This window comes from Amblyomma americanum, chromosome 5 (genome assembly GCF_052857255.1).
Source record: "Amblyomma americanum isolate KBUSLIRL-KWMA chromosome 5, ASM5285725v1, whole genome shotgun sequence".
Taxonomy (NCBI): domain Eukaryota; kingdom Metazoa; phylum Arthropoda; class Arachnida; order Ixodida; family Ixodidae; genus Amblyomma; species Amblyomma americanum.
The window spans coordinates 208,788,947-208,815,855 of NC_135501.1; the positions used below are offsets into that span (position 1 = coordinate 208,788,947).

The 26,909-nt window shown below is 53.5% G+C and overlaps 1 protein-coding gene across 1 annotated transcript in view; it reads left to right on the forward strand.

Moving 5' to 3' along the window:
• Positions 1 to 26,909, forward strand: part of LOC144133543 (cysteine-rich motor neuron 1 protein-like) — a 148,762-nt gene that overhangs the window by 68,322 nt on the left and 53,531 nt on the right. Inside the window, exon 2 of the mRNA XM_077666711.1 lies at positions 17,784 to 17,895. Coding sequence (XP_077522837.1) covers positions 17,784 to 17,895 — 112 coding nt within the window. The remainder of the gene's footprint in view (positions 1 to 17,783; positions 17,896 to 26,909) is intronic.

Sequence of the window (26,909 nt, forward strand, 5' to 3'; positions counted from 1 at the left end):
TGTATTGATAGCGTTCCGCAACGACAGGCGTAGCATGGAAATCTTATCTGCAGTGGCCGATGAAGGATGCTTTGAGTGTTGTTGTCTCGCTTTCTTAAGCTTACGTCCCAGACGCGCAATATCTTTTGTCATCCAAGGATTGCTAGTGCGCAAAATTTTCCGTTTTCTTGGCACAAAATCACTTAAACATCGGTGAACTAAGTTTTTGAAGAAGCACCACATGTGCTCAACAGAGGTACTCTGTGTTTCGTACAAACAGGAAAAGGAAGAAAAGGAAGTGTCTAGTGCATCTAAGATATCGACATCACTTGCACGTGAGAAGATCGGGATAGTTGTCTCTCTCTTCTGAAGCTTCCCCCCCCCCCTTTCCCCCATATTTTTGAAAAAGGTCTAGTTATAATGGTGTACACGCGCGAGCAATATTAAAGGGAACAGTTCGAACTCATGAACCACATTTATTTATTTCCAGTTTCTTAATCGAACGTGGGAGGATAATAAAAAGATCCATCGTGCATTTGTGGAAAAATTGCAAAGAAAATATCTACGGTCATCATTCAAGCTCGGGACTCATCGTTATCAGAATCGTTGTCACCTTTCATATTGCTTGGACACTAGGTTACGCTATTCACTCTGAAAGCGCATATAAGGTCGTTATAATCTAAATATTGTATTCCAATCCTATTGCTTCCCGCCTTTCGTCATTGATTGGGACATCCCCCGTTATTGCCGAGATCAACCATACAGCGTACCCGCCGCGGTGGCTCAGTGGTTAGGGCGCTCGGCTGCTGATCCGGAGTACCCGGGTTGGGGTCGAACCCGACCGCGGCGGCCGCGTTTCGATAGCGGCGAAACGCAAAAGGTGTCCGTGTGCTGTGCGATGTCAGTGCACGTTAAAGATCCCCAGGTAGTCGAAATTATTCCGGAGCCCTCCACTACGGCACCTCTTTCTTCCTTCCTTCTCTTAGTCCTTCCTTTATCCCTTCCCTTACGGCGTGGTTGAGGTGTCCGCCGATATGTGAGACAGATACTGCGCCATTTCCTTTCCCCAAAAACCAATTTTCAGTTTCATACAGCGCACCGGATGATAACGATGGAACAGAATAGAAAGAAAAGAATTGCGCCTTATTCCATTTAAGCGCGCACATACTGCTCTCGTGCCGCAACCTGTATCCGCTGCCGCTCTACAGCACTTGCATCAGACGCATGCCCTGCGTAGCTGCCGTTCTTTCGCGATAGCGGCTACCCCGGCTGCACGCCAAGAGTTGTGTCATTTGGAGCAGCAAGGCGCGGCTGCGGACTTCAGCCCGTTAGAACACTTCGCGCTTAGATTGAAAAGGGGCAACGCCTATCCAGATAGCAACCGTGGCCCCCGTCAAAGCGCTCACCACGGGGGTGCCTGAACAACATGGTTTAGGCAGGGCTTGCAGGGCGCCTTCCCGAAGGCGCGCGACTCGCCGAGCCAACTGGGCACACGAATGACACCTGAACAGTTAGAGTTTCCCAGAACTACGACAAGCCGCAGACGCGTTTGCCTCGGAGAAACTCCCTTTCCCAATCATGTTGGGATTGTGTACAGCGGAATAACCGAACGAGGAGACATACGCTTCCTCGCAAGGACTTGCAAGGCTGACCAGGCTGAAACCAAGAGACGCCCCAGAGAGGTGCGCTAAAATGGAAGACCGCGTCGGAATAAGACGGTCCACAGTATCGGGGAGTCTGCGTGCGAGCCATATAACAGCTCCTTTGTCTCCGTCACGGCACTGGAACACCAGGAAGCCCGAATGCCGGGAAATAAAGAAAGAAGCCCCGGGTGGACCCATTAAAAAAACAAGGCTGCCGCCAGGTATGTAACATTCGCGGGGACTGGGCGCTCAGGTTTATTTCAGTGTCGCTGTTGCCGCCGTCTCTGCCTCCGCACCGAGGTGGCTGTCGTATAAAAAGCCGGCGCGGCCCCGTCGCGTTTTATGCCACGAACGACGACACCTTGATAGAGATCTGCTGCCCGCCCGGGGGCTTCACCCGCGGTTCTTTTGACGCACGGCGCCATCCCTCCATTTCGCTCTTTCTCTCTTGCAGAGGCTGCCTGCACCGGCGTTTTGCACCTGACGCACGCGTTGGCCAATGTTGCTCGTGGATGAGGCGTGCTAATGCTTCCTTAAGCAGTGGTGCTGTGAAAGAGAGCTTTGTTGTCGATGTTCTGTGCGTTTTCTATGCATGCCAGATGTTTCAGGGAAGACGATCAAAAATAGGGTTTTTTTTTTGCGTAAAAATTGGGCTTTTCCGGCATAGTACTTGTATACCAGTGTTGGCGGACACCGGAAAGCCGGTGAATTGTCTTAAGTAATCAGCTGGTTAACTAATTTCTGACAAGTAACTTTTTAACTATCACAGATAGGCAACTGGTTCCAAGTAGAGATTGGTAGCCGGTCGTTACTAACAGCCATATCAGTTTCTAGAATTTCGAAAACGCGATTGCCCTCGCCGCTGTGGCTCGACAAAATCTGGCTGCGTCGTGCGAAAATACACGCGCTTTCGAAAGCATGCAGGCAAAGTAAAACCGCTCCAGTGCGCGTAACTAGTCGAAAAAGCCAAACTGACGAGCCACAGCAGCGAGGGTAATCGCGCGTTTTCGAAATTCTAAAAACTCATATGGCTATTACTAACGACGGGCTGCAATTCTCTAATCGCAACTAGGCGCCTGACTCTACTATAGTTGAAAAGTTAATTACTGAAAATTTGTTAACCAGCTTACTACTTAAGACATTTCACCGCTTTTCTGGTGTACGCCAACACTGGTAATACTATGCCGCAAGAGCCATACTTTTACCTTTAAAAGCCTATTTTTGGAAGTGTTCGCTGAAAGACCCGGTACATTAGGGTGGGGCGAAATAAAAGGATGAAAAATAATAGCCCCTGCCTGCACCACTTTCGTACAACAGGCTTGATCCGACTGTAATATACAAGAGGAGGCCGGCCACGGGCAACTCTGGAGAAACAAAACCTCGTCGCCAGGGAGGGGGAAAAAGAAACTGCGCGGTGGTCATAGCTTCGTTTCCGGGGCGCGTGGAGAGCTTCTGCGCTCAATCGCGCAAGTTCACGGCATGGGAAATGTATAGAAGGGAGAGTAACGGGTTGTTCGTTGAAGCGCAGTATTGTATATATAGGCAGTGGGAGTCACAAAAATGGGAGGAGGGAGTTGAATGTAGGTGGAGACCATGTCCGATGCATGAGGCGTTCTGCGAGGTTTGGGGGTGATAAGCGGACGTAGTTTTGTGGGTGGTATTCGAGGCAACGTGGCGAAGGTGGATGCCGACAACTTGCAACAGAGTGAGGGGTAGGCGGCCCGCACAAGGAGGCGTTGACCGTTTACGGTGTTGTTGGCAGGGAACACAGGAGGGCGACGTATTTTGCAACGCTGGTCGAAAGACCCGGCCACAAGTAGCGGCTTTGAAGGCGATCGTAGGTCCTCTGGTCTGCGAGAAGTATCTATACCCCGCAGCATCTCCACGTGCGAGCTCGAGAACGCCCGAAGCAGGCTCTGTTGCCACCCGCAGGAATGGCGTTCGCGACGAAGATGGGGGATGATGATGATGAATGTAGACAAATGAAGATGAGGTTTGCGCACAATGCTTACTGTATCCACGCGCACTTGGAGGGAGAGAGGGTCGAGCGCTGGCGTCGCTGTCGAGCTTTTCCTCCCCGTTGACAGAGCCGTTGGCCCGGACAGGGAGGCGACACGAACTGGAGCGCGCGCAGTGGCACGCAATGACCGGCGGCAGCAGAGGGCCCTGCGCGACGCGATAACGAGCGACCCCGTAACGGAGAAGAAAGCGCTGCTGCTGTTGTGGCACGCGGGCGGGAAAGGGGGACAACTCGATATGTGTTCTTTCTTCGTCGCCGCATTCCACCCGGGCCGAAGCGTACCCGGCTGTGCGACAGCGCAGATACACATACCGCTGCGGAGAGTCGTGCTCTGGGGCAGGCAGGTCCGGAACACGATGATGTCTCGGTAGAATTAACAGTGCCAAATTTGATGGCTTTTGAATAAGGCTGCCGCAGAGGCGCTAGATGGTTGATAATGGTGGAATGCACGCGCTACTCGGGACGCAAAACACAAGGAGACAAAACGACGCACACCACAAGCGCCATCTGGTGTGCGTCGTTTTGTCCATCATTCCATCAAATTCCATCATGACAGCTTTAGGAAGCCTCTTCAGAAGTTCCGTACTACGACACTACCAGCGTCTGCTGTAGGCGCTAGCGTCGGCCCGTGGACAACAAACTGCCGTTCTGCCTTGAAGTCCCATGGAGAGAGATTTCAGCGTTAGAAGCGTCGTTAAGAGAGGGTTAGTTTAATAAACTTGAACACAAATAGAAATTAAGTTTTTTTGGCTTTAACGTCCCAAAGCGACTCAGGCAATAAGGTACGCCGTAATGAAGGGCTCCGGAAATTTCGACCACTTGGGGTTCTTTAACGTGCACTGACATCGCACAGTACACGGGCCTCCAGAATTTCGCCTTGATCGAATTGCGCCCGCCGCGGCCAGGATCGAACCCGCGTTTTTCGGGTCAGTTTCCGAGCGCCGTAACTAGTGAGCCACCGCGGCGGGTGAAATTAAGTTACGCAATGCAGAATAGGCATCTGTTTTTCACTGACAGAAAAAGAAAGTATTTTAGCACGAACTCTGTGGTGGTGGTTGTGCGTGTTTTGTCGGACAGAAGAATAAATGCGGCGCTGATGCACAGAGTAATATCGCTAAAAGTGGACGCTCGGGGCCTTTCGCAGTCGAGCTCGGCGTTTCACGCCTCCGCGAGGTGGCGTTGCAATACAGAAAAAAAAAGAAAGAAGCGGCTGCTGGTATGGAAAGTGAAATTGGTGAAATTCTATCAGTGTGTATTTCGTCAGAGTGTAGTGGCGTAGAATGTCGTGCATTGTAACCTGGATAGTGATTTGGGATTGGTAATCGATAATTGTGATTGGTGACTGGTAATCAGTAATGTGATCGGAAATTATGATTATAATCGATGACCGTGATCGCTAATGTGATTCTGGATTGGTTTATTAAAATAACAACCAAAGTAAGGAAATGATTTTTGCTAGCCCCGGCATCTGCCATCGATACTGAGGCACCTGAACTGGGACAGCGGAAATAAAGGATAGCAGGCGGAATGGAGAAATGAAATGAAAGAGGTGAGGGGACAGGAAGAGAGGATAGGGGGAGAAGTAATATGTACAAACTATTTACACAATAAGAAATGTGTCCAGGTTGTGCGCGTGATTAGTTCATGATGAAGAAAATGGTTTATGGGTGTTTAACGTCCCAAAGCAGCTCACGCTATGAGAGACGCTGTAGTGAAGGGCTCCGGAAATTCCGGCCATTTGGGGTTCTTTTACGTGCACTGACATCGCACAGCACGCGGGCCTCTAGAATTTCGCCTCCATCGAAATTCGACCGCCGCAGCCGGGATTGAAGCCGCGTTAATTTGGTATTTTAGTGACAACTCTGTCCTTTGCAGAAGGGAGCGGCAGTATAGAGACTGGCAGATTGAAAGTGTTGTGGGGTGTGAAACCATAAACGGCCTCGTGGCTGGCGTGGCGAGGCACGACGGCACAGCGGGCCGCGTAAAAGTCGCCCGCAGCGAGCTTGGCGCCGCAGATGGGACCAAGGCCGAGGAGGGGATAGGAAAGAGAAGGGGAGGCATAAATAAATCGAGGTATAAAAGAGAGGCTGGCTCTCTGCGTTCCGCGCATTCCGGCGCCGCGAGCAACAAAACGCGGACAGGCTCCGGAGCGGCATCGACGGCTGGGGAAGCGGGGGAGGGGGTCGATAGAGAACGCACGCCCGCTGTCGCTGCGCGAGACTGACGGGCCAGCAGGCAGACGCGCGGGGTCGCGTGTCAGCACACGGGCGCACGCTTGGGGTTCGGTCCCTCGGATGCAGCCAGGACACTGCATCAAAGGAACGGAAGCCACGCCTGTGACTCTGGTCCGCTCAAACGAATGGCGCGGATTGCGAGAACACGGTGTACTGTCGGCAATAAACGAAACGCGAACAATACAACACAAATAGCAAGGTCAGAAGCTCTTAGCCATGGGAAGCTCAGTGCTAGCGCCTGTGATTTTGACTTCGATGGCGCGAAGACTGTTCTCCAGAAGTGTCGCTCAAGCTCGCTTATATTTCCTCTCCCGGAGCTCAGTTTCCTTGTTCGCGTCTCATTCGTTGCTGTACACACGAGCCTCCGAGCTTTGGTCCATTCGGAGTGTTTGCTCGCTTATGCGTGGGCTGTACGGGGAGTCATGCAACACCGGTTGCAACACTAATTTGGGAAGCAGGTGACCGCGCAAGAGCTCTCGGCCAGAACGAATTTCCAAGCTCGCGGCTTCACCCAGAGGAAGACTTGAAAAAAATCACCGCTAAAGCTAGACACCTCCGTAACCAGGGGTTCCAAGTAAGGAGTCTGTGGTATAAAGCCAAGCGTTCTTGTCACCGGGAGTTTACGCCGAGTTAAGCAGTTGTCATTAGTCGTTGATATTCGAGGTCGCTTGGCTGCTGGTCCCATCCTGATTACGTCTTTCAGGCTACAGTACCGGAAAATGGCCTGGTCGAGTCGCATATTGCAGAATGATAAATTCTTCCGCTAGAGTAAAAGGAAAACTAAAGTGGGAAGAGAGGGGCCAGGTGGGATGGCAGATAAAGAAATGCGTATTTTTAGCCAGAAAACCAGCTCTCACAAAGTAGAATGGCGAGAAGAAGAAAAAAGGAAGACAATGACAGTTCGCGGAAGCGAAAGACGCTTACGAGGGCTGAACACGGAAACCATTCGTTGTTTTTTTTCCCTCAAAACCCATTTGGCCGCTCGCCACAACGAGACTAGGAGATCGCCGACTGCGGCCAGACAGGCGTGCAGGCATCGTCCGCATGCAAATAAGCCGGAAGAATGATCGCCTTCGATCCATCAAAGCCCATATAAGTGTCCTCTATTACGAGCGCCGTATTATACCGCGTATAACCGCGTGGGTGTTTTGCGGCAGCCGCTGCATAGAGGGCATGAAAGTAGTGCGCAAAATGCCTTCCGGAGGATAGAGAAGAAAAAAAAAAGCGAATGTAGAATGGAAAGAAGATGTCGGAAGTTTCAAATCAACGTGGCCCTCGGCAAGGCCAGAACGTCTGCGCGCTTCGAACGCTAAACAGGCAATCAGCGCTGCCCGCTGCGCCATCTGTCTTCCGTACGCGCACGCGTGCCAGAGCTGTGGACAGAGAGAGCCTCTACCTACGGCGGCTCGCATTTTCGCCGGACAGGACGAGAAGAAGGCGCTCATGCCAATCGGGCGACGATCGCCTAGTTAGCCGGCGCCGCCGTTGTGGACTTGGCGAACGGCCATCACCGCCTTGTGTTTTGGCGCCTCCTCCTCTGGACCGACCGGACATGCGCGTGCTTCGAAGCTGCATGGTTAATCCACAGGTGTCCTCTGTTGTGCACCTCTTGGGGTACTCATTCTTAACCACGAAGAGAGAGATAGAAAAAGAAACAAAACTGGAGGGTACACGTATGCTCCACATTGAGGATATGACGCGACAGCGTTGATGCCGTAATGCCCACATATGCGGAATTGGTCATTCGCTACTTTACATCCATAGATAGCGGGGAGTTCTCATACCACTCCTGGAGTAGCTGGCTAAGCAATGCGCCACTGCCCCGGCATGAGACCTACGTTGCCCTTCCCGAACAACCTCTCGCGACCAGTCATTGCCACATGCTGCGCTGGGCAGGTTGCGATGACGTCACAAGGTCATGTGACCTAGACGGCAGGTTGTCCACCTACCTTTTTACTCACAAAGCTGACGACACCGACGACGCGGATTTACGCGGACCGGGAGCCCCAGCGTTATGGCGTTAAAGAAAAATAAAGGTTGGAAGAAACGAAAGAAATAAGGAAGCGAGGAATCTAAACAGATGATTAGGGAAATAACGGACGGACAGAACCATAAATTTCGCGTGAATCCTTCGTGCCTAATCCTGGGCGGAAAATGGCAAAGCATCGGCGGCGAAGCTGCGCAGCGACGCGTCTTCCTCCGAGGAGACAGAAACATGCACTCGGAAGAAAGAAACAAGCACAAACAAGAGGGCTTCCCAGTTGCAACAGGAAGAAAGGGGGTAGGATAAGAGTGTCGCGTGCCCTGCTGAGGCCCTGGGGAGGGTTCGCATAAATCAAGAAAGACGACGCCGAGCTCGAAACTGGGAGAGAAATATAGTGCGCGTGTGTCACGAAAGAAAACAAGCGCAGATAGCGCGAAGATAGAAGTAAAAGGGGTGGAGTAGCAGGCGTGTGCCGCGCGCTCCCATAATATATCCCCCGCTTGGCAGAAGAAAACTGCAGGTCAGAGCTCCTGCCGGGACCTTGACTCCCCGCGGCCGCTCGCCTGTGTGAGGAGGAGGGTTGCTTTTTGCACAGAGCGAGAGAGAGGGGGGGGGGGGGGGGGGGGACAGGCCTGCATTGCGCAGCTGATGTGCATAGCTCGCTTTATAAACGAGGCTGGAACGCGAAAACACTGGGGCACTGCACGGCATACTCGTTTTTTTTTTTACATCTGCACTGCACTTAGGCTCCGTACATGCGGCGTGTGCGTGGTGTCTGCGGGGAATTAAAGAGGGGGGCACTGCACCCTGCTTTATTAATAACATCTCGCCCGCGGGCCGCGACGCCGTAATATTGCACAACTCTCCGCACTATAGATGTAAACAGAGAAGTGCTCGTTAATGTGGAACCGGGGAGAGATGCAGCTTTAAGGGGGCTGGAAGGGCGAACTCGTTTAACGCGGTCCAGCTATGTGGGCCAGAGACTCGATGTTGCTTTACGCGCTTCACTGCAACCGGAGCCGCTGCAATGAGGGTTCAAGGTGCGAGAACTCGGTAGCCGCCCGCGCCCTGCAGTCTGAGGGGGCCTTTGCCGAGCATCGAATCATTGAGGGTTTCCCTCTGTCCGCTAATCGGCTTTGCAGGACACAGCGCAAGAATGGACGGAACACAAGAACAAGGAGGACAGGGCGCAGCCGCTCCGTCCTGTCGTTCTCCTTGTTCCTGTGTTCCGTTCATTCTTGCGCTGTGCTCTGCAAACATGGAAACAAACCAACTCGCCCAACAGCAAGTGTCGCTAATCAGCGCTTAATTGCGTTGTTTACGGGAAATTACTGAGGCCCTCAGGTGAAGCCACTTACTCGGAAGCAGTGAGTCTAGTATGCTTAGGGGACTTCTGCAAGGTGGAGTAGACTTGAACGAGGGAACCATTATATAAAATAATAATTGTTTTTTTTTTGGAAAGGAAATGGCGCAGTATCTGTCTCATATGTCGTTGGACACCTGAACCGCGCCGTAAGGGAAGGGATCAAGGAAGGAGTGAAAGAAGAAAGGAAGAATTAGAGGGGCCGGAACCATTATCACCGTTAACGTTTTTTCCCCGTTCAGATACGATGACTTCAGAAAGTTGTATCGCTTTCCTATGTAGCACATGCGGACATTAGTAGTAACTGTCTCCTTACCTACTGGGGTTGCCAGTTATATTTAATGAATTTTTTTTTACGCGCAGCGCCATGTTTGCCTGTTACAAGGGAGGCTACAAAGGGACGTAATGAGAAGGTGCCTTAAATATCACGATCCTAAAGGAGCACAATACAGAATCGCAAATTGAAGTATGTCCCAGTCATTTAATTCAAACGAACTCATACGCACTTGTACGGTAACTACACGTATTTGCAAATCCGTGCTATTTCACCCCGGTGTGGCTGCGTTTATGATAGAGGACGGGGCAGAATTATTGCTGTGTATTTCGGGTCAGGAGACATTGCAACACGTGGCCAGATGGTTCATCGTTGCTGAAAGTGGAAAAGCGGCTGACGGGGCAAAAATCGAGCGCAATACGGGTGCTGGTAACGAAGCATGCATAAGTGCTGCAAGGGCTACAGTGCGGGCTCCGAACTGATTTCGACTGCCTGAAGATGATTTAGTGAGCGCAGGAATGCGGGTGCTCAAGGGCGTTTCTGTAAATCTCTGTCCCGTCAGAAGGCTACCGGGTATCGGACCTGCAACCTCTTCGTGCTCAGCAGCACAAAGCCACATGGGCGAAGCCGACTAAATGTGAACAAATAAAAGGTTGGAGTGTCAAGATACGTGCTATCAAAAAAGCACTAAGGAGAACCTCACATTCAGTTGCGCCTTTGGAGCGGACCCGCGCATGCGAAAAGAAAGAAAGAAAGAAAGAAAGAAAGAAAGAAAGAAAGAAAGAAAGAAAGAAAGAAAGAAAGAAAGACAGAAGGCTGGTTCGATGTAAATTTCTCCGGAATATTTCTCGCTGTGGGTGGCCTGGCACTCGCATTTCGATGCCTATCACTCGGCGGCGTAGATGTCGTTCCCTGTCCTCCTCTCCGCGCTCAGCCGGACCTCAAAAGGTGCAGCCATATAGGCAGACACATAAAATTGAATCACGCCATAGTTCTTGACGCATATACTGCCGTAGCAAAACCGGCCCCCGGATCTCTATCATCGATGAACCGGGCAGATCCGTGCGCAGCTCCTTCGCGACGTGGAACATGCGACAGTCGGGGCGAGAAAGAAACAAAGAACGAGGACCCAGAGCGTAGAACCTCGCGTCATCACATTTTCCGCTCCAAGGGACGGGGATATGCGGGGTTGGCGAACACAGGGAGAGGGGAACGGACTTTCGACTAAAACAAGGAGGCCAGGAAAACAAGGTCGTCCGGGGAACGAGACCAGAAGGAGGGAAGGCAGTCCCTGCGTAGCTTTTCCAGGCGGCCGAAAACCTCCCGAAGCCACGATGATATACGGCCTGTTGTATAACACCGCTTGCCGCCGCACCCTTGAGTCTTTCGCTGCAGCCGACTGCGGTTCTCGCCGCGAGCGTGTTTTGACGAGGCGTTTACGAGCTTGGCACTTTTTTTGCACTTTTCACTCGTCTCCCTCTTCTTCCTGCAGCCCGTTTTTGTCTTTCGTCCATTTTCTCTTTCTGCGCGTTCGATTAATGAGTTCAGCGGCTCTCCGGCGCAGTCGTTATGCTGTTTTGCATTTACATCGCGTGACTTCACAAAACTGCAAAGGCTGCGGGGAGAGCAAAATCTATTGAGACCGTGGTAGGACTGGACGGAACTATTTCCCCCGGATGCCCTGTTCGCTTTGTTGTGGTGCGTTCCTCTTTGCCGTCTGTTTTCGTGTAGCAATTCCGGCTCAGAACGACAGAAGGACTGGGCGGTTCCGGAATAGGAATACGTCGTCGTCGTAATCCGCCTACTGCCAAACGAAGAGTTCTCAAAGCAAACAGTCATTGTAATCAGAACTTCCTGATTATACGAACGGACGCTCTGGTACCAAGTGCACTGTGAAAGCGTTTCGGTCCGCGTCGACTGTAGAAACAGTAGCAAGAGGAACTGTGTTTTTCCCTCTCTCAATAGCTTTATCACCGCTGCCGCCGCATTCAAGCAATGTCAGAAACCCCGAGGCAGCGGCAGCTAGCTGGGACGCCACTTGGGGGCGCTCGCATGCGCAACAAGTTGGCCCAAAGAAGGAGGAGGGGAATAGGGTGGCAAGGGGGTGCTGGCAGTCCGTCTATGTTTACAAGCGGCGCGCGTGTGATTAATACATTCCGGGCGAGCCTGGTCGTAACCCTCGCTGCCCTTTCCCCTCCGCTCCTCCTCGTCCTGTCGCTTTTTTAGGCCTTTGCGGGCGGCGGCGCCGCTCTATTCCCTCCGCTGCGTCGGCGGCCGTGGTGGCGCGACGTCCGCGACAGGCAGTGTTGGATCGCCCGCAGCCGATCTGTGCACTCAGTGGCGTGCCGCAGAACGCTGGTATCGCGTCTCGTGTCTGTTTTAATTCAGTGTTCGTGTACCCACACAGCAATGCAACAGTCTAGCGTTGGCCCAGTGCAGGCATCCGGCGAAGAGGTACCGCAGCGGTGGCCTAGTCGTTTGAGCATCCGCCTCGCGTGCTGGAGGTGCGGAGTTGGATCTCCTGTGTCTCCGGGTGCCCACCCACACAATAGGCGCAAGCCCGGTGCTCGGTTTCTTTAGAGTGAAATGCTTGGGAAATGGGTCTTTGACCCCACCTTGAGTAGAAGAAAATGCCTTGTGCCATGGCGCTCTTTGGCCACGGGTGCCCTTGCGCCGTGAAACACCAATTCGTCTCCATCTATCCGCAACTCCAATTCAAGAAAGTGCGAGCGTAAAAATACACGAGTCAGGAACAGGTACTGCTTGGCTTTCTCGGGCTAAAAATCAAGCAATTCAAGCGTTGGGTCTGATCAGACGCATTGCTCCTAAAACAGGCGGAGCCCGCTCTCATATTGCACGACAGTTGGTGCGGGCGGTTGTGCAACCGCGCCTCGTTTACCAAGCCCAATTCCAGCATTTGACGAGGGCTCGATGGGATCGTCTAGAAGCTGTTAATCGAGAGGCAATGAGGGTCATCACTTGCCTTCCCCGCATTACCCCGATCGTGGCACTCCAAGAACATGCGCAGCTGAATACACTAGATGAGCTGATGCAGCAACGACGCGATGCTCGCCGCCTAAAGTCAATCCTTACACACACACAACGTGTGCACTCAGGGCATATGCTTCATCGCACTCCATTCTACAGCCGCCCCCGCCAGTTCTTCCTCCCTGACGTTTTGTGCAGCTCAGCGACAACAAGCCAACTGATCTACGTCGGCCATCATCTACTCGCGCGGCATCGTCATTTCGCGACCGAATTACAGAGCAAGACGCCGCCAATCTGCCGCATGGCTCCATCGTAATGTACGTTGACGCAAGCATCCAGGCCTGCGAAACAACAACGGCAGTTTACTGTCCTTGCAAGCCTGCTCTGAACAAAACGTCAAGGTTTCGCCTCTCAGAACCTCCTTCTGTGCGGAGATGCTTGCGGTTCAAGAGGCACTTCGCTCTGTGGCCGCTGTTCCCATGCTACTCACGGCCCGCATTGCCATTCGCATCGACGCCCTTCTCGTCACACGCCTACTACGACGAGTCAGTCGCACTCCAGAAATCTGCCAAGACATCCATCGTCTAGCGGCACGCATCTCGCAGCAAACCCGTATTGAGTGGGTCCCGCGTGACCTCCTGAGTGCACAAAGCCGCGCAGATTCTGCGACCCGCCTTTCGACCCCAACCTCGTCTTTGCCTCGAGTCCTCACTCTGGATGACACCACCCTCCTTTTAACAAGAAAGGAACACCTCCGGCGCCGCACACGTGCTCTAATCCCCCCGTGTGCGGTAACCCTCCCCGGTGGTCTTACCCGTGCAGAGGGGGCGGCGCTTCGGAGGATACGGGTCGGGGTTGCCCTAACTCCAGCTGTGACACGCAAGTGGCCGCATTTCAAAGGTTTATATCCCCGCCCCTGGTGTCCAGTCTGCAAGAACAGAAACTGTGAGGCGGATATCCACCACCTGTTGTGGGACTGCCCGGTGCTGAAGCGGACGGGTATTCGACACCTGGCGGCGGTGGGACTCACACCGGACAATCCGGATTCCTGTATTGCCTGGACACTGGGTCCATATCATCGTTCACTTCTTGATTTCATCAAATCAGCCCACCTTTTTTCATTTATTTAAGCATCTTACTCATCTCTCACTTCATCACACACATCACATCACATCGCTTAAAAAAACTCACAAAAAGAAACGAAGCTGGCTACCTTGTGGTACATAAAACCGGGATCTGATACGCGCATTTCTTAACACAAAGCAATAGGTCGGAGCCTAAGTAGGCGATAAGGCACCCTTGTGTAAATTGGTTTTATTGCGACAGCAGGCATTCCGCAAAAGTCGCGGTGTAGTGTGTGTGTGAAATGTCCATGTGTGATCGAGAAGCACCACCCACAGGGCACCTCCCTCCCCCTAGAAGGGGGCCTTCCCATGGCCATCGCTGTAGTACCAGTTGCGGTTTTTCAAAATCATTTTTCTTTTGTTTGCATCTGAACGTAAATGTCGTGTACATCGTCAGTGCGGCGCCTTCGCTGCCTCGGTCGGATATTCAACTGAAACAACACTCCCTGAGCGCCCCTAAACACCGATTTCGAGATCGACCATGCAGCGCTTGTGCCCAATCAAAACACACCGCGTGGGAGCAGAGGAGCGACGCCAAACACCACGTAAACAACAGCGCACCGGACTTTGCCACACATCACAAACGACAGAAAAAACCAAAAACCTCTGAGCTGCGCCTTGTTTCCCATCAGCGCGCTAAGAAAGCTCGCGGAAACTGTGTACCCGCCTTTAATGTCGACGTTGGCGTTGTCAAAGCCTCTTCTTGCAAATAGTGCCGTCGGCTACGATTGACGCTAAAGCATAAGCTCGGGTTTTCTTAGATCGGCCCTCGCTCGCTGCCTCTTTCAACCGGGTCGGGCCGTTGAACGGACTCGCTCATAGCAGCGTCAGCAACGCGTTGAAGCAGTTTCGGGATGTTTGTGTGTGTGCCACACCGGCGCGCGTACTCCACATATGCGCGAGGTTGTTGACGCAGCACGTCGCGGAGAAAACAAGAAATAAAGAAAACGAAGGAATGCGACAAAGAGAGCGCGTTTAAGTGGTCCGCTATGGCCTCTCCCCCACGGCCTTGTTTAGCTCGCGTAAGTGGCGCCACAATGAAGAAAAAAGAAGAGAGAATGGAAGGCGCACGGGCGTCGTAAAAACGAGCCCATCGCCGCGCCGTCGGAGGGTGTCGAAGGATGGCGGGGAAGACTGTTACGTTGACCGCCGACGATGGCTGGTCGAAGGGGGAGCATCATTCGCGCTAGCGCGTGCGTGAGCTTGCCTTTTATGGGCGTCTGAGGACGTGATTGTTGCTGCTCCCCATTCGTCTTTTATACTCGCCGTTGTTGCGTGTTGTCTTTATACGTCGGTCGATCCATCTGTGTTTTGTTTGCGTCTTCCGTCGCGTCTGGTCCTCTGAAAGAGCCAGCTCCGCGGGAAAACACACATCGTGGTGATGGGTTGAAGGGACTGACAGCGGGAAGGAACGAAGGGAGGAAAACGGTATTACGCGTTAAATAGCGGTTCGCTGCCTGCGTGGTCTCTGGTCAGACCTGTCAAAAAGAGCTTGCGCGCGGTCTTCTTTTGCGGTTGACGAGGACGCGTATTGAGGCGCTGCTGTCGGCGCGTCGTGTCATGCGGAGGAGGAGGAGGCGCGGCCTCGCTGGAAGATGAGCTTAGCGCACGCACTGGCTAAGTGGCTGTGGCTTTCGACAAGGTCGCGGAATCGAATCCTGGTCGTTGGGCGTGAGATGCACAATACACCTGTATGTTGTGTTGCGTCAACTAAGAGCAACCGCGGGCTGTTCCAAACAATCAGTGGTGCTCAACTACGACGACTCTTTCCCTCTCCCTTCCTTCCCTCTCGGCACGGTTCGGGTGCCCGCCTTCAGCGCGACATATTCCGCTCCTGCACCGCCGCTTAACACGGAAGCTTGATTGAACGTCCTGCGCTAATGTTACAGCCCCTGAGCGCCGAGTCCGAGACCACGCTGCACGGTATGTTTGTGGCGGTTGGAGGCATACCGTGCCCTGCTTACGCCTTAAACTTGTCTCACACCCAGCGGCGCTAATGTCAGTGGAAGACACGCGCTCGAGCGTTCGTGTTAGGCGTGCTGACGGCGATGCATTCGTCGTAACTGTTATTTTCATTACAGCTTTATCATGGCGCACACCACTGCTGCGTAACGCGCGCCGTCAGTGCGCATGCGCAGATCGCCCTGAGGACGCCAGGTGGCGCCATGCGCCCGCCAGCTGTTAGCCCGCTGCGGGCACGCCTGCCTCGCCATCTAAGCATGCGCAGTGGGGTTTCTTGCCTCCTCTGGCAGCAGCAAAGGACTTTCAGCACTGCGCGGAAGCAGATATTTTACTTTTCATTTATTCCCTTTTCCGGACTGCTGTCTTCATTGTTTTCTTCGTCTCTTCCCTCCCTCTTTTTGTTCGTCTTTCTCGCCATTGCATTTCCTTGCTAAGCACGAGCACTGGAAGTAGCCCCGGGTCTACCTGTCCAGCGACGACATGGCCAGCTTCACGTCCGCACCTGCAAAGGCGGCAGTGAAAGAACCTTGCCCCACAGTACGCGTGTATTCCCAGCCTGGAAAAGTATAGGAGCCTTAAGATGGAAAGGTTCGTGAGAACGCAAGAATGATAAAGATAACCAGAGCAAAAAAAAAAAAAATGGGACCGAAACTCGTATCAAAGACCGTGCACAGCTGAGCGTGCACGCACTCGACGCTCGATGTAAAAAGACGGGAGAGAGCTCTTCGGGGGCAGTGGAGAGGGGGGGGGGGGGTGTTTACAGACCACCACCGCCTAGGAACAGACTGCGGCGTCTCCCCAGGGGTTTGCTGCTGCTTCCTTTACGATCGCAGCGCGGCCTGATTCGGGGATTTATTTAAGCCGCCCCGTGAGGCGAAGAACGTCGTAAAAGGAGAGGAATTACACGTCCGCCGAAAAACCCGAGACGACCGACCGCACCTGCTGCTGCTACGAGCGTCGGCAGGCGGCGGTGTTTTAAAAAAGGTTCAGCAGAGAGAAGGCCAGCGGCGCTGGTTGCGCCATAAACGCGCCGCGTCTTCTTCTCCTCGTCGGAGGCGTGAATAATGGTTGCGCGCCAATGAAATCGGCATTTTTTTTTTCTCCTTCCTCTTTCGCTCTCTGCCGTCTCTTTTCGTCTGTGTCGTGGCTCGGAGTAAAGCAAAAGTTGTGCGCGCGTGCGTATACGTACAGCATTCTCGCAACACGCGATAGCGCCCACGCGCGCGCCTTTATACGGCGTGTGTGCGATTCCCTCGTCGCGTAGCAGCGCTGAGCTCGTGGCGCTGTTATTGGAGCGTTTTAGCAAAGCGCGATCCGATATGCTCTAATGTGATCCGCTTACGTCCAGTGCGGCGAACCGCAATGCGGGCATCCGCAGCGTGCATGTGCGCGGCCGAACACTTAGCTGTTCCGAGCCCACGTGCACGTGCTGCCTCGTGCAAGCAGCTGATCGAGTGTCCCACAGCTTTCCATACCCGGCTGCGATGCTGTTGCGAGTTCTGCACTGATGCACCAGTCGGTGTTCGCCTCCTTTACACTTTTCGCTGTTGGCGCGTGACCACTAATCCGATGGGTACCGACCCCGAGCAAAAGCGTCCGTTGTCTGTTCGCCTAGCGCGAGCGCTCCGTCCCGCGACACTGCCTGCTCATCGTCGTCTTCTATACGTGGCACAAATGCGTTCCTTCGCACCGATTCGAATGTGGTGAACACTCTCTCTAGTTTTTGTTGAACGTAGATTACCAACACACACACACACACACACACACACACACACACACACACACACACACACACACACACACACACACACACACACACACACACACACACACACACACACACACACACACACACACACACACACACACACACACACACACACACACACACACACACACACACACACACACACACACACACACACACACACACACACACACACACACACACACACACACACACACACACACACACACACACACACACACACACACACACACACACACACACACACACACACACACACACACACACACACACACACACACACACACACACACACACACACACACACACACACACACACACACACACACACACACACACACACACACACACACACACACACACAAAGGACCCGAGAGAAGAGAACATGCAGCGCTTGTCCCACTAGCAAAGTGCTGACTCTTTTATCTCTCCTCTCACCCGCAGAGAGGAACTGCTCGGCCATCGAGTGTCCGGCAGCGGCCAAGCCCTGCCCCGAGGACAGCTACGCGCTGCCTGCCCAGAGCTCGCCCAAGAGCTGCTGCCCCATCAGCGGAGGGTGAGTCTGTCTTCTTCCCTCCTCTGGCATCTACACTCCCACCCACGGAGGGAGGTTTCGCTGGGACGGGGTATAAGGAAAGGTTTGGATTTGCCGTGTGGTGGGGTCGAGATGAGTGGGACTGCCATTGTTGTCGCAGAATGTGGTTACAGTGAAAGTGTGCCTCACTTTAGGAACTCAGGAGTTCCGAAAGTGAGGCAGTTCATCCGAATGCTGCGGCATGCGGATAAACTCTCCAGGGGGCTGCCAAAAACTTGCGTATCGTGGGTGTATACCTTACTGTCTCGCTCATTGGCGACGCCATAATATGCTGACCTCCGCAAAACTAGCCGCAGATCATGTCCGGATTGCTATCCGCATTTTTGTAGCCGGCAAAATAGAATAAATAACTTTGGGCGCCAAGACGCACACTGTGTAGTACACCTCAGTTCGCTCGTTTTCATTGCGCTGGGAGTCGTCACACCGTTAATTCGTCGCTCCAAATCGCCCCAGTCTAGCGTCAGTAATTCTTCCCCCGCAGTCCTTCCTCAGCGGCGCACTGCATTACTACGCGGGGGAGGCCCGCGGGGTGTTGTTCATCTCGGTCGCTCCGCGAATGTCCCGCTCAGACGCCGAGAGACACAAGGGCGGCCCTTTCAGAGGAGGCGCCCAGTCGGCGCCTGCTTTGCAAAATAGCGGGCGGCTTCTCGTCGCCAGCGGCAACCACGCAGTGCCTGCAAATACCGCTCCCCCCTCTCCTCGCGTGCTGCTTGATGTCTTGACACGGGGACCCCGCGACGGTGACCGGCAAAGCTGCGTCTTCGCTGTTTTGAGGTCGCGAGGTTTGTGCGCGCCTATTGGCCATCCTCGAGCGACCCCGACACGCTGTAGATATTTTGCAGATACGTACAGTCGCGCTTAGCATTACTAGCAACGCGATGTATCTTGACACTTCGCTACGGTCTAGCAAGCGGCCGATTCGTGCATGGAAACACACCTGTTGGAAGCACTGGTTTCATCCTTGCGGCGATAGCCGATTCGGCGAGGCCTCAGCCGACGAGTCAGCTGGGGCTGGCGCCAGCGTGTATGAACTTTTTTTGCTCGTATACATAACCACCTTTTCGGGCAGAAATTCGCGTCGGGTTTGGCTTCAGTTCCGCCGTCAGATTTCTGTGCAGTGTTCGATTAAGGCTGCTGGAATGGGAGCGAAAAGCACTGTATGCTTTAAACTTTAGTGCGTAGCTTTGCCTCCGGGCAGCCGGGCATAAAAAAAATGAATTTCGGGACGTCGTGCAGTCGGCGGCCGTTCGCACCGCCCAACAAAAAGAGAGACGGCACAGAACGAAAGACGAGAAAACGACGGGGCGTACCGTGTGTGCTAATGATCTCCTCCGCGCCTTTAGACGCGGGCGGCAGTGGTCGGCGCGCGGGTGGTGACGATGCGAGGTAAGAGCGAAAGAGAAGGTCCTTCTGTACACACACACAGTATGCACGGCGCCGGCGCTAACGGCGTCGTGGAATAGGTGTGTGCGGGGGCGGTGTGAAAGGGTCCAAGGAAGAAGGCCGTTAGCGCCTGTCTCGCGTATTTGTGCGCGTGTGAGTAGCGGAGACAGCGCACGCACTGCGCTGTGTGTGCGCGCGCTAACGTGTTTGTGCGTGCAAGCTAGCGCGTCTTAGACGCGTTGCTTGTCGGCCTTCCCGAGACCGAGCGTTGTTCCTCCGCGGCCGTTCGTTCGTGACCGGACGCGCGTCGATGTGCCGATGTGCGTTACGTTATTCGCGTCAGCGATGGCGCTCGCCAACGGTCTGGACTCCGCCCATTTCCTCTCTTTAGCGTGTGGCGCTCCTATGCGGTTGTCATCGCGGCGTGTGTACGCTGTGACGTTGGTCAGCGATCGAGACAGTCGTTGCGTAGCCGCTTGACGATAGATACTCTTCCCCTGTTTTTCATTTTTTTTTCCTCAAGGAACAGGGGGGCTTACGCAAACGTGTCTGCTCTAGTGGTTATAGTGGGAAAGTCGTATCGCCAGCTCAGCCCACGTACAGAACGCTATATTGAATATGATCACTCGCCCGGCAATCTAAGCGTTAGACATCTAGTCTATGGTGAAATCGGCTCCGATGGAGGGATTCGAATGAGTGTCAGTCGCAGCTTTTTTATTAGCATTTCTTGCGGCCACCAAACTCGGCGAGTGGATCGGAGACTACTCGAGTGAGTATAGGCCAGGAGAGACTGCACTGCACGTTATCTCGAATGGACAGGCGCGCCACTTAGGAGCAATCGTAGACCAAATGCTCAGATGAATAGAAGAGTGCCCCTCAAAAGAGCCCCCCCCCCCCCCCCCCCCCCCCTCAACCTGCGTTTCTCACTTCGTTCATGAGTTCCCTTACAATAGTCTGTAGAGAATCTATAGACTTCTTATAAGACTATATACTGCCTTCCTATAGATATTTCTGTTTGTCTATTCATAGTCTATCGACTTCTATGGACACAAGTTTACGAGAAGCGTACGGCCATAAATCAATAGATTGTCTATAGACTGTCTGTAGGATTTGTATTGCCTATAGACTGTTCTCTAGGGATTGCCTATAGAGAGTCTACAGACTTTATTTATAGACAGAAGTCTGCGCACAGTCTATAGATTGTCTAAAATTTTTTTGTGAGGCTCGTATCGGGCTCTAGAGGCCGGCGGTAGGAAGCATCGAGGAAGCAGCACCATGAGAGCAGTAAAGGACTTACGAACACCCGTTGCCGACGACGTGTGTACGCCGAGAGTGCAGCAGTCTCGGGGGTTTCTCGCACGATCCGACAAGCTGGATGTCGTCACATTATGTGAAAAGGAGTAGCCGGCGCCAAAATCAGGCTCCAACATCTCCTTTCATGTCCATGTCAATAAATAAATAAAAAAGATGCCTTCACAACTCCCCTGAACCCTGGCGCTGTTCTGTGTGCGAAGCCAGACAAACGGCTAAAGGTTTCTATTCGTTGACGTCGGAGGCAAATCGCAAGAGCGCATCACCGGTCGTTAGTTTCGAAGCGGATTTCGCCGACCGCAGGGCGCACTTTTCTTGTGTCTCCGCTTAGCGAGCAGCATTCCTCGAAAGCAGCTCGTTAACGCTCACCCCCGAAATCCCTCCCTGTAACGACGCCAGTGCGACGCGGACGTCGGCAGCGCCAGCCGTGCCAAAAGCTAGCGTCGGTTAATTACTGCGCGCTTAGCTCGGCCCCGCCAGCCGTATAGCAAGCAGGTGCGCCTGCTTCCCGGCGTCCTCAACACGGCGCACTGCTCCATACGCGAACTCCTTTTCACCCCGAGTACAACGCAAAAAGAAAAGCGCACCGAAACCACTCGTGTTCTCAAGAAATGTTGCGGGCCGGGCTTGGAAGAAGCGGCGTGTGTCTTCTGAGAGCCGGTTCCTTCGCTCGTGTACCGAAAAGGAGTCTCCCGGGTCTGCTGCCTGGGCAACGACGCGTGACGCTTCCCCCCTCAAGTATAACAGCAGCCGGGGGAAGAAATGCTCCGGAGCGCGGACAGCATCACTGCCGTGTATAGTATAGTGCTGGGAGCCGGGCTATAACTGACTGTGTAGTATACCGCCAAGCAGCGCGAGCACTCCCGGCGTTGCAACCGCGGCGGCGAACAACGCCGCACTACGCGTGCTTGGCAGCAGTCCTACGCAGCAACAGCTGTGCTCGCTGCGTAGTCGCTGTGTGTGTGTCTCGAGTCATTACTCGGCAAGGCGCTGCTCCCGCACAAAAGCGCCGGGAAGACAGCCGCCGCCGCCTGGGCCTCTAAGGTAGCGGTATATATATACACGTATGAGAGGGATCTATATACGCGGCGCTCCTGGAGTGGAGGTGCGCCCGTAAGAGCGCGTGTGTCTCTGTCCGGATTCCTGCCGAAGACCTCTGCGTTTCCCAGAGGCAAAAGCTTTTGAACTCAGTTATCAAACAGGAGTACTTTCTACACGGACTCTTGATTTCGTTGAGCAGGCGTCATTGGTAGTCAGGGAGCATCAATCGAATTCAAGTGAATAATGCATCTATGTACTGAGGTCCGTTTAATCGAATAGGGCTTGTATTCTTGTTGATGATTTCACTGCGGGGACAAGAGCAGGCTACCATAGTACTTCAGTCGCGATATTTTGCTGACGATGGGCGAATACGCTGCTGCAATACCGTGGAAAATGTCACTTCAGTTTGAGAAATGTGAATAATAGACCGCAGTTTTACAAGACGTTTGGGCGTCAGGCCTGCTTCGTGCTTGTGTCTATAGTGGGGTGTCCTGGCTTATTCGGGTTACTACGCAGAGGTGACGAGTACCGGTAGCGACTGGTAGTCAGTCGAGCAGCTTATTGCGTTGAGGAGAGCCTTCGTCCTTCTATGCGCGCATATACGAAACCGAGAGGTGACGATATGAGTGCGCGATCGTAGACGCGCAGAAACTACACCTGGACGCTGAAAATCGTTCCGGTTAACAAACAAACATGCACCGATTATCACTTCGCACGCGAAGCACTTGGCCCTCGTTAGAAAAAAAAATTCAGGGGGGCACTCTGTTGACCTACAGTGCGGTGAGGCGAAAGCCTTTAGCGCGGTGTTGCTGCTTGTGTCACTGATGTGTGGCTAAGATGCTAAGTACACAATTGTTTGTGAATATTAAACGCTGGAGACACTGGAGGCCGTTTGGGAGGCATCCTTCTGATTCGACGCCTTTCCGCAAACACTCTCCAGCGTCCTAGACAAGGAGAACTACATATGCGTTCGCAGGAAGCAGCGTATAGTGGTTAGCACGCTCGGCTGCGGTACGAAAAAAATGGTGGTTCCAATCCCGTCGTGCACAAGGTTCTTTTTTTTTTCTTATCGAGTTGAAGAACGTAACGGACGGACGGACGCGAGCGTGAGCCATTAAAGGCTTTCGCCTTAAAAGACGAAGGACGCTTCCGTATTGCATGACTCCTGGCGACACCGTTTTATTCCCCACACGCCTCTCTTCCCGGGGAGTGCGGAGTGACGACGTGAGCGTTTCGCAAGGCCTCCCCTCGGCTGCAGACGCTCCTCTTCGGCGGACCTTAATCCGTCCCTGTTTTTGCTGCCTGCTCGTTCGCCACCGACAGACAAAACAGAGAGAGAAATCTGCCTCGTAAAGATGCCAGCGCATACGCAGCAGGTGAACTCCGAGCCCCCCGGCAGAGAAACACTCGTGTCTCTGCTGCTGCATGTACGGCAGAGAGAGAGAGAGCGAATAACGCGAACCTGCAGACTCTCTTCTTGAACAGAGAAATCGCACGCGTATGGGTGGCATGTGTGTTTCCTAGAGGAAAAGGGGGTGAGATAAAAGAGACTCGAAGCTCGAGAGCGCGCGTGCGGAAGGAACGAACTGTTGCCGCTGGAAGCGTATGCGCGCGCGCGCACACACAGCCGACCGGAACGAAGGATGGAAGCAGCACTAGGAGCAGCGGTATCTTCCCAGCGGCAACACAGAGCTTGGAGAGAGAGGAGAAAGAGGGGAAAGGTGAAGAAATTCTTTCTTTTTTAATGGGAGGAGGTTGACACAGCACATGTGTTCCCCCGAGAGTGATAGAGAATGGAATAGAAAAGTTGCAGAGGGAAGATGGAGGCGGAGGAAGACAAAACGTTACTCTACATCGCTCTCATGGGCAGCGGCAGCAGCAGTTGTGGGCTTGCATAGACGGTCAACAGCCTTTACCGTGCACCCTCTGGTGTTGACCCAGCGCAGACCGACTGCGCTCCACGGCTCGCTGCGTGCCTGCGCGCGCGATGCCGAAGATAGACGAGAGCAGGGTGTGTACGCGTTGTTAGTTTGTCGAATGCGCCGGCTGCCGCGCGTTCGTGGCTGTCACCCGTGGTCTTTTCTGTAAGGGGCTCGTCGCTGGTCTCTGCAACGGAAAGCTGCCGCCAACTTTATCCCCCTTGCGCAGTTTAACCCTTTCAGACATCATTTTTTGTTTCCATCGGAAAGAAATATTCTCCCCCTCTCCCTAAATAGTATATGACAGGTCTTAAGAAAAAAACAATTCAGTAGTTTTCCGGCGCAAAATACTAGCCGTGAATTTTTTACCAGCAGGTGTAAAATTTAGTCAATAGTGTCATTAATATAGAAAACGCAGCAACGAAATGCCGGTCCTAATCAAGTAAGCATACGAAGGATCGTGGCTATTTCGAAGGTGCGCATTTCGCTTGAAATTGTGAAAAAAAAATTGATGTTACTACTGATGGCAAAATATGTCTGCACAAAAATGGCGGACGACCGCCTCCCACTGCTTCGCGAAATATTGTTTGCTGCGTTCGCTATGCGGCGTAAAGAGCCACCTTATGTGCGACACGAAGGGGGCAAAATTCACCCGAAACAAAGCGATCACTGCTGGGTGCAGCACACTCCCAGACAAAGCTGCGAGTTCGCTTTTTACACAATTGCGCACTTGGTGTGTCAAGGGGTTAAACCAGCCTTGCTTGTCTTCTCTACTTGCAAGTCTTTTTGTGCCTACTTTTCCGGCCTGTTCTTCAGTTCTGCAATATATACCCAAGGACGCGCTAACTCAGCTTTCCACCTCATAGATGGTTATTTATTTGTTTATTTATAGCGCAAACAGTGAAGGATGCACCACTAAAGGATTTAAAGCGCATGGTCATTTTGCTCCCGCGCGTATAGCATGCATGCTTTGCGGAAAACAGCGAAAGGACGGCGGCTCTTCTGGTCCGCGTCGCATCCGTCGTGCGTTGGAGGCTGCTTCGGATAGTGCGAATGTACAAGAAAAAAAATGAAAGTAACTATCTCCCAGGGTTTTCGCCGATTCCCTTGGCTAATAAGTGAGAGCGATGGCTGAATGGGGACCGCATCACAGCGCCCTCTCCAAACATACATTGCTCACGTGAACCCTGCCTGGGTAGCGTTTTCGCTCACGACCGTACTACGACGCCGATTGCGACGCGGCAGTCATCCACGGGGAATGTCCCGGGTTTTTTAAAGCCCACGCTTATAGTGAGACAGCAGCGGTTTAAGAACACGCCCTCCCTGGTCCGGACGGGCTGTCGGGCTCCTCGTAACTCTGTATAGATTCCATAGGTTCCTATGCGGCCCCACAGGTACCCCCCTACGATTCCGGAGGTTGGACACGAGCCCACGGGCAGGTTATACTGGCCCCGCTGTTTGCGGGCCTAACTAAACACGCGTGCAGAGAGAGACATAAAAATATGCACCGATCGATGGTGCGTCTCGAAGCACGCCCGCCACCGCGCATCTCCTCTATCGCGGCAGCACCGAACTCGCCGAATACGAAGGGCTTCCGCTAGGAACCACCTCCACTCCCCTTACGGAGAGCCAGGTCACGGTCGACGACGATCCTTTGTCCCTGAGGACCCCACCGCTGCCACACGCACCGCGGCTGCGCGCAACAGCGGGCTGGGAGGAAAAAACAAACCAGTAATAATGAAAATAACACCGCCTGCCTCCTCTCGAGCCTCGAGAAAAAGAATACACTTCCTGGGCAGACAAGACAGGGAGCGAGAGGCGAAGCAAGGCCCGGAGGGAGAGAGGAATAGAAGGAGGAGCATTCACCCGTAACGGTCTCGGGGCATTAGGCGCGTAAAGAGATATACGACACGCTCGGCGAAGCGGCGCTCTTTTACACAAGGGCACGCGAGGGGCGCATATGCATGCGCGGCATTGGCCCGTCAATCAGACGACGGCGGCGGGAGACGCGTTCCCTGTCCTTGTCGCGTTCCTCCGTTTTCTTCTTTAATTTTTTTTTGTTTGGGCTCGTCGTGACCCCCCAGGCTACTCGAGAAACGGCTTCGGGGCCGACGAACCACGCGTGTCAGTGAGTAGTGAGCGTGGCGGAAGGGCAGCTGGCCTGTTTACAATCGCCACCAAAAGTTTACGGGACGCGGGTGCGACGCCTAGCAAAAAAATATTTCGGCGCTGTTACGTGAGCCAACCGCCTGATATGTCAGCAGGGGTTATAGAGGACTTACTGCTCCACCCGCTGGTATCAGTAGCACGGTGTGACGGATCACCAGGCGACAGCGCTGTAGAATAAATTTATTCCATACCGCGTATCCCGTTAACTTCTGCTGCCGGCTGTACGTACTGTTGGGGACAGAATTCTCCAGGACGCGCGACTGGCGACATTGGCTTAAAGGTGCGAAGAGCGCTACTGTTCGGCTGATTTCACTAGCACACATTAAGAGCCCAAGGCCTAGTTTCATTCCCACAAGTGTGATCTGCAACCACCGGCTGGTATGATCTCTTGATGTCCGTCGCGTGTCCTGGCACTGTTGTGCCCGACACTACGTGCGTGCGTGGCAGACGTGGACTGGGCGGTGTTCTATAGTTCGGGAAGTCAACACTTAATCACCGCTGCACTAAGCGGTCTTCCGGTTGTGCGAATGTGGGGAAACTGCGTGCTATCGGGGGGTCAGAAGTGACTGAACCTTCCTCCAAGTTCCGAACCGAGCACATGCTGGAACACTGCCGCATGCCGCACTGCATGTGGACGCCACCCGACGATGCTCTTCAAGACGGACGCCTGGGGAACCCAACTCAAAGGACACTGTGTCGAGGCACCCTATAGAGCCGCCTGGCAATGCACCTCTGGTGTCGAGACCGGCGAAATGTGCTCGTCTAGACACCATTGTCCGGTGGCGCCTGCGTGCAGTGCGGCACGGTTCGGAACTTGGAGGGGGGTTCAGTTACCTTAGTCCCCGACAGCACACGTGATGGCGGCTGCGCATACATGTGCCCTTGTTATTTCAATGGGTGCCCGTTTAGAGGAGTCGGGAAGATGGAAGAAGAAGGGGAACAAAATGAGATGCGGAGACATGCTTTATCAGCTGAAGCAATAACGCTGCTCACAGTGGATGGTGACAGACGAGACCGCCTCATGAGAGCAGCCACTTTTGTCGGTTCCGGTCCCCGTTGCGGGCCTCAGTGTACGCAGAAAACCGCGTTTGCCGCTGTTGGCGTGCGTTCTTACAATGCCGCCCCTTATCCGCTGGCAGAACATGCTGCTCT